Source organism: Rutidosis leptorrhynchoides, chromosome 5 (assembly GCF_046630445.1).
Source record: "Rutidosis leptorrhynchoides isolate AG116_Rl617_1_P2 chromosome 5, CSIRO_AGI_Rlap_v1, whole genome shotgun sequence".
In the NCBI taxonomy this organism is placed as follows: domain Eukaryota; kingdom Viridiplantae; phylum Streptophyta; class Magnoliopsida; order Asterales; family Asteraceae; genus Rutidosis; species Rutidosis leptorrhynchoides.
The window spans coordinates 457,053,656-457,062,189 of record NC_092337.1 but is presented as its reverse complement, the minus strand read 5'-3'; the positions used below and the strand labels follow the sequence as shown (position 1 = coordinate 457,062,189).

At 35.0% G+C, this 8,534-nt stretch overlaps 1 protein-coding gene across 1 annotated transcript; it reads right to left on the bottom strand.

Annotated features, from left to right (window-relative positions):
* Window positions 1-300: 300 nt before the first annotated feature.
* Window positions 301-2,675, bottom strand: LOC139847835 (ACT domain-containing protein ACR8-like). The gene is made up of 4 exons (XM_071837562.1): window positions 2,344-2,675; window positions 2,109-2,176; window positions 1,376-1,939; window positions 301-1,043 (listed from the first exon to the last, which is right to left on the bottom strand). The coding sequence occupies exons 1-4, from the start codon at window positions 2,417-2,419 to the stop codon at window positions 567-569; spliced, it is 1,185 nt and encodes a 394-aa protein (XP_071693663.1). The 5' UTR covers window positions 2,420-2,675; the 3' UTR covers window positions 301-566.
* Between the last annotated feature and the right edge of the window lie 5,859 nt (window positions 2,676-8,534).

The window sequence follows — 8,534 nt, the reverse complement described above, 5'->3', positions numbered from 1 at the left end:
AGAACCCTAAAGAGATTCTCAAAATTTAGATTGTAGGTGTATGTTATCTTTTATGTAAATGAAGAAGAAGATGTTGAATCTTTAGATAACAATCCCCAAGACTGAATTGTTTTCTAAATTGAGTTAGACCTAATACGTGGTTTATAGGATACATATAGACATGTTTACCGTGAGTAACAAATTAGGGTTTATAAACACTCGGCATTCTCAAAAAAAATAAATAATACGGAGTAATGTTTATAAAAATAAAAAAATAAAATAAAAAATAATTAGAAAGCGAACCTGAACCAATATATAGCTTTAAAATGAATTTAATTATGTACACTAGAATTCCTACTAAGTTTGGTACAAAACCTCTGATAACACGAATAAATCCATTCAACAAAAACTATCATAGACCCCAAATAATAAGTAATGGGAATGAACATCAAAGCCTAGTGTGTATCACTCTCTATGACTCTGTATCTACCAAACCAACTAATGCAACTACTTTCCTTATATTGTTTATTATGTACAAAACCACAACATCAAACCAAACCATCACCACACCTTAATGATACAACCTTTCAAGAAAATGATTTGATGAGCCCCAGATTGTACAAGTTTCTCCTCAATAAGCTACCAAGTGAAACCATAACTGCAACACCAAGACCACTTGTGTTTTGTTCATCATTATCCGCCTTTTGACTATACATCAAAATCAATGGTGGCTCCTTTACTCTTAAATAATCCGACCCAATTCTATACATAACCGAATCTACAACTCTTGAATCCACATGATTTCCAATCGCGTCGGTAACATAAAAAATGTTAAGAGCCATACCCTCTGTTGTAGATATCTCGGCTTGTGTCACATTAATCGCGTTTTCTCTAAACGTTCTTGTCACATCGGCTAACAGCCCTGGTTTATCGGGTTCAAATAGTTCAAGTCGAACACCTTCAGATGCTCTTCTTTCAATTGCAGCTCTTAAACACATAATTACTCGTTGCTTTTCGGCTTCTGGACTAATTGGAGTTCCATCTATGTGTCTAATAAAGAATTCCTAAAACACCAAAAGATTCAAACTTTAGCAAAATTAACATAAACCCATATCAAATTTGATCTTTTTAAAAAAACAAAATTCCTAAAACGCCAAAAAGATTAAAACTTTAGTAGAATTCAAAATAAATCCATATCAAACTTGATCTTTTTATAAAAACAAAATTCCCAAAACACCAAAAAGATTAAAACTTTAGTAAAATTAACATCAACCCATAACAAATTTGATCTTTTTATATAAACAAAATTCCTAAAACGCCAAAAAGATTAAAACTCTAGTAAAATTAACATAAACCATATCAAATTTGATCTTTCTATAAAGACAAAAAAAAGTACCAGATATGCGCCATCTTCAGTAGTATTGATGGTGGTATGGAACACAACGTATTGCATATCGGTTAACGTGCATACGACATCGAATAAAAGCTTGGGTCGATCCTTCACCTGAATATTAACAACTGAATACTCCTTTTCCAAACAGTTTTGAATAGACAGTAATGGCGTACATTGTCCACTAGTTTTAATAATCGGTGTTCTATCATAATCACGATCTGCAAACATTATTTGATGATGTCTTCTTTCGGTATGAGTGATTGTTAACGAAACTGAAGTTTTAGCACTTCTTATATCGTTATCCCCTTTTAATACATTTCTTAATCGACCTTCAATTTTGTCTATTTGTTGCGAGTCTTCAATTGGGTTACCCGAATCACAATCTTTTAAATGAATTAAAGCTGCAATTCGACCGTTGTGTGTCCATACTTTGGACTCAACAACATTACAATTAAGATCCGATAAAACTGTGAATACTTCGGATAATAGTCCAACTCTGTCTGTACCAGTTAGTTCTAATGCTGTCATACCATCAGTTGATTTTGATCTTCTACTATGAATAGCTGACTATAATGAAACCAACATTAAAAAAAAAAAAAAAAAAAAAAAAAAAAAACAATTCAACATTTCTTGACAACAACAATAACAAAATAAATAATTATACAGTAATTAAATACAATGATGATGATAAAAAGCAACCAGTAGTTATAACAGGGGAAAGTAAATGTTAAGTTACCTGTTCAATACAATTGATAATGTTATCATCTGTTAATTTGTTGCCATCCAAATTAGTGACATGAAATACTGTAAGTGATTATATTGATAAAGCCAACATCAGTAAAGCTAATATTATATACATATACAATAGTGTTGATTATTAATATTATAATGGACTATTGTTTATAAACAATTAGTGTTGATAACACGAATCTAGAGAACGCAACACTAATTAGGGTAACACAGAAGAATACCTTGGACCGATTGGGACAGAGTAATTATCAGCGATGGTGGAAACACAGCGGCGACTGGCGGAGATTGTACAACCATCAACAACAGGACCAATAGAGGTACAATTTGTGGTCAATCAAATCACAACAAACGACCAAAGGAAAAACCCTAACTTTTCAGATTCATGTGATAAAAATTAAAAGAGGTGAAATCAAATCATTGTAACCCTATACTTTGAAGAGATGCACTGTCATTTAGTCACCAGCAAATCGATTCAATGCCAACATGATTTGAAAGAGTGGGGCAAGACTCGTTGGATGGATGAAGAAGATGAATTCATCTTTACGATCCGAATAGAAATTTTAGTTAAGATTGATTTATTAGCTAATATTTTAAGGGGATGATTAAGAATCGTTGGATCAAGGGGTATTATGATGTAATTTTCTAATCTAACGGTAATTAAGGGGATTTTGAAAATAATTATTAGCTAATCGAGACTCTCTTTTAATGTATATATAGTGATGTTGACTATGTTTGACCAAGGTTGACTGTTGAGTTAACTTTCGATTGACTTTGACTTTCAGTTGACTTTTGTTGACTTTCGAAATATGAAAACTTTTTAAAAATAGGAACTTTCCTAAAATAGAAACTTTTCTAAAATAGAAAGTTTTCTAAAATAGAAACTTTCTAAAAATGAAAACCTGCTAAAAATAGAAAGTACGTGTCCTTACACTGTCCTGATCAAACCGAAGCATACTGAGTGTTGTTCTATGTCTACTTGCAATAAGTACTATAGCTATCATACTAAGACTGGACCTAAGTTAGTTATTTATATCGACCTTCTTTATTTATAGGTCGGCGTTGTGATCATTCTTGATCACTTTACTTCGTGCAGTTCACGTTTTCTGTGTTACTACTTCGTTTACGTTAAGGTGAGTTATAGTCCCGTTTTTCATACTATTTTAAAGTATTTTGGGATGTGATTACATGCATTTTGTTTTACGTTTAGACACAAGTGGCAATTAAATTTAAATTATTCATTATGAGTTGAACGAAAATATTCTCTAGTCTGGTAACTGTAATCACTGGTTTCTACTGGTGAACGCGAATCCTATGGATAGATCTATTGGGCTTGACAGCCCCATTTCGAGCTAGTCTCGCTAGCAATTTATAATCGGAATGTATTAGTACTTCGTATTTATTTGAAGATACACCTGTTTAGTGTATATATTGTGTTTGGTAAGGGTATGAAAATGGTTAAGTGGTTACCAGGTGACTCATAGATGATGGAATAATATTTTAATGTTTTGTAACATTTTTAAATCTTGTGGTCTAAAGTTTATTCGTTTATTTAAACCTATAATTCACTCAACAATTTTGTTGACAGTTTACTCGCATGTTTTCACAGGTACTTGATTTGTTGAGCTTCCGCTGTGTTAGGGGGTCTGCATTCATTGGGCAGAGTTTGATAAACATTTAAAACTTTGCATTCTTTTGGTTAATTAAACTTGTGGGTTTTGTTGACATGTTTTGGTCAACTTTGGTTATTTAATAAGTTGAGTTATTTAGAACTACTTATTTTGGTAAATTTCCTTTTTGGGAAACTTTTTGAATAAAGAATGCAATGTTGTTTAATAAATTCATTTAAAGTTCGATCAAGCTGTGGGACCAAGTGACGGAGCCGTTAAGGGTACTTGACGGGGCCATCAAAGTTGGTATCAGAGCTCTGGTTGTAGGGAACTAAGCGGTCATAATGTGGTCAACCTTGGTCTTTAGGGTGCATTAAAGTCTAGTCTACAGCCCGACCTTTCTTGATATAACATTATTATGCATTTCATTTCATATGAGAAACAATATAAGCATTTCATTTCTCTATTTGTATGTGGTTTGTGGTTTTACTGTTTGTAGATGCCGACCTTGAGCAACAATTCCGTCCCTGCTCCCGTTTCCCCTTCTGCCGCCCGTTGTCGTGCACGACAGCCTCGCCTAAAGGACCCTGTTAACTACTACATGGCTACCATCACTCATATGACTAGGGCGTATACGAACGAGACGTGCATTGATGCTCTCAGCGACTGTATGCGTGTCTTGCCGCATACGGAAGTGATGGATGAGATTAGAGCTGATATGGATACGTTCGTTAGTTTCAAGCATGGGGTCGAGTTTAAGATGCGGAAGCGTAACTGAGAGGTGGACGCTAAGTTCGAAGCTCTTGAGAGCGTGGTTTGTGGTCTTAAGACGGAGTTGGAGGAGGTGAAGGGAAAGTTGAGGAAGTATGAGACTCCTGAAGAGCCTCATACCGGCCCAGCTTATCACACCCGCTCCAAGCAGATGTGATGTGATGTTCATGAGTGATTATTTTATTTCATAGACTTATTATCCTTTTTATACATTCATTTTTGGGTGATGTACGGCGTTTTGCCGAGAATTTTGTTATGAGATATTTCATTTATGTATGGATGGTTATTTCTTTTATAACATCTGGTTATCATTATCATATTTTTATTCTGGTGTTGTGACTCTTGGCATGTTATATATGCGTAATATAGTTCATGTATGTTAGGTGCTATGTATGTTGTATGATTTTTCTCATAAAGTATGTATGCATGTGGTGGCTATTTCTATAACTATCATAACTATCATGTTATTACTCATAGTGTTCATTGACTATTATTTTAATGGTTAATCTTTTCGTGTTCGATCTATTCCTTTATAACACTGGTATTATTCTCATTATTAACGGTTGTGTTATTCTGTTTTGAAGATCATGCCTCACCGTGAGTCCAACGAAGCTCGTATGCAACGCTTAATTTCTGAAGGGATAGCAGCTGCTATGGCAGCTAATGCTAATGCCAATGCCAACAATCAGGTGGGATGCTCCCACAAGATTTTTATGGCTAGTCGTCCACAAGAATTTAGTGGCACCGAAGGACCCATTGGACTTACTAGTTGGTTTGAGAAGGTTGAGTCTATTTTTCGGGTTAGTAGAGTCCGTGATGAGGACAAGGTCAGTTTCGCCAGCTGCACTCTTAAAGACAGTGCTTTAACTTGGTGGAATAATTTGGTTAGCAGTTTGGGTAATGATGCTGCTTATGGTTTGTCTTGGAATGATTTTAAAGAGAGAATGATCACCCGTTATCGCCCCAGGGGTGAACTTAAGAAGTTGGAGACTGAGCTTAAGAACTTAAAGATGAAGGGCACCGATTTAGATGCCTATGAGCAAAGGTTCTTTGAATTGACGTTGTTGTGTCCAAATGCTTATGCTGATGAGGACCGTAAGATTGAAGCATATATTGATGGGTTATCTGAGCATATTGAGCATGGAGTTGAGTCTAGTGAGCCCCAGACTATTGAAACTGCCATGTCTATGGCGCATAAGCTTAATGATAAGATTTTGAGAAGAAGTAAGAAAGCTGCGACTGATGCCAGTGAGGAAGTTGTTAAAAAGGCTGATGATGGGAAAAGGAAGTGGGATAACAACCGTAACCAGAACCAAAGTCAGCAGAAGAAACAAAATACTTATGGTTCTAATAACCGTAATCAGCGTGTTTGTCCGCGATGTTATAAGGCTCATGATGGTTATTGTACGGTTACTTGTAAAAGGTGTTCCAAGCAGGGACACATTGCTAAAAATTATACGGTGATCATGCCGGATACTGCTAATCCTGCTGCAAGTGGTGGTAATAAGGGTGGTAACAATGGTGGTAATGGTAATGGGAAGCCGAGAAATTGTGGTAATCAGAAGGTGTGCTATGAATGTGGTAAACCTGGGCATTTCCGTGATACCTGCCCTAATAAGAAGACTACTGAAAACGTACGTGGAAGGGCGTTCAATATTAATGTCAGGGATGCTGAGCAAGATCCAAAACTTGTTAAGGGTACGTTCTCGGTCAATGATTTATCAGTTTATGTACTATTTGATTCAGGGGCTGATATGAGTTTTGTGTCAAGTAAATTTAGTCCAAAAATCAAAACTCCGTTAACTCCTCTAGACAGAATTTATGTTGTAGAGATAGCTAATGGTAAAGTGCTTACTGCTAAGACTGTGTATCGTAAATGTTACATTAATCTGGCTGGTAGGAATTTTGAGGTAGATTTAATACCGATTGATCTAGGCAGTTTTGATGTTGTTATTGGTATGGATTAGTTGTCTGCAAATTGTGCTGAAATCATGTGTTATAAGAAAGCTTTTCGTATTACTAATGTGGTTGGAGAGCCGCTGATGGTTTTTGGGGATAAGAAATGCAGACAGTTAAATCTTATTAGCTGTTTGAAAGTTCATAAATGCCTTCGCAAATGATGTCATGCTATTCTAGCCGATGTCGTAGATTCTGATAAAGAAGAGAAAAGGATTGATGATGTGCATATTGTTAGAGATTTTCCCGAAGTGTTTCCCGAAGATTTACCTGGTATAACACCCCGCCAAATTACCATCTGACGGCGTGTTAATTCAGGTCCCACAGTTAACAGTTACGCCCTCTATATGAGACGTTTAAAGCAATCGCATTTAATTTTATTTAAAATTAACTTTCAAAAGCATAAGTCAATAATCCCAAAATAGAAACACTGTTGTGATCGTAACCACAAGCCAACAATATTTAAATAGTATAAAAGTTTTAAATGCGAAAGTAAATAATGTTCTTTAAAATCAAATGCTGACTCCACGGCCAGTCATGCAGCAAACACAGCGGAAGCATACCTCCTAAGGACCTGAGAATAACAACACGCAAAAACAGGTCAACAAATAATGTTGGTGAATCTACAGGTTTAAAAGTATAACAGTATCTGGAAAGCACTTATCAAAAAAATAGTTTAATTTCCTTGACCACGTGATTTTACAAGTACAACACAAAGTCGCAAAACGTTTGCATAATATGAGCACCTGAATACCAGCAATGACCCGAGTATAGAAGTCACTATACCCGCCTTTACCTCCTAAAATGTTATACACTTGTTCAAATGTATTTAATGTTCAAAGTAAATTCGCCACGGTTAATATTGTTTGGGCGAGGTTGTCAACCTAACGGATCCGTCCATCTAAATTGTGCTTACACCGATGGTATTAAAAGTATTCAAGCTAGAGGCTTTTTGAACAAAACTCAATATGCATATATAGTACTCATGTCAATAAAAAAGCATTTGAAAATGTAAGTATAACAGCGTGTATTCTCATCCCTTAAAACATGTAAAAATCGGGACTGTAGACTCACCTTGAATAAAGCTCGGATTGAAAAGTGGACAATTAACTTGTACGGTTTATAGTCGAGTAATGCAACCTAAGTAGACGTATTTAGGTTGGTCAATATATGTATCTTAAATAAGTGTAGTTTCATAGTGTACGTTGTCTTATTGCTCGACTCGACGCGTTTCAAAGTAAAAGTCAACTATATCATGCAAGTCAAACAAAGTCAACCGAAGTCAAACCGAAAGTCAAACTTGGTCAATGTGGTCAACTAAAGTCAACATCAGTAGGTTCATGTCAAATATTGGTAATATATATATATATATATATATATATATATATATATATATATATATATATATATATATATAAACATGTCAAACCTAAGTCAAACAATACGTTTTAGGTCATGAATGATCATTTTCACAATTTTAGTTTATCGTTATGCATAAAGTTCATGAACACGTAGCATACTTAGCACATTATCTCATAGTAAAAAATTCAAGTAAACATGACAAACTCCAGATCATAAATATACTTAAAATCAATTCCAAAAAGTCTATCCAGGGACTCATACGACAATTAAAAGTCAGGAATCAGAAGGGATACATTTGGGGTTTGCCAAGTCAGTTTATGACCGCGCAATGATTTCGTTTTGGCTATAACCGGAGTTAGGAACATACAATTGATACAAGACCAGTGGAAATAGTTCAAAGACAAATCAAAGTAACACATATAAAAAATCTAGCAACTTTTGTTTAGCCAATTTGTACAGTTTATTCGTGCAAGTTGAACATTCAGTTTTCAGCTCAAATCAGAATTCACATAAAGTATGGCTCTATTGTGCCCAATGCATAAGGTTTCAGAGATTAACATAAACTAAAAATAAGTCAAATATCATGTTAAGTTTCATTTTCCAGAAGCATACATTTTCATGAAATAAACACAATCCACAGAGTACAAAACCGTGAGCAAGTTACAGATTCGATTCTCATTTAGTTAGTCACATTCGAACTCGATTATCCGAAGATC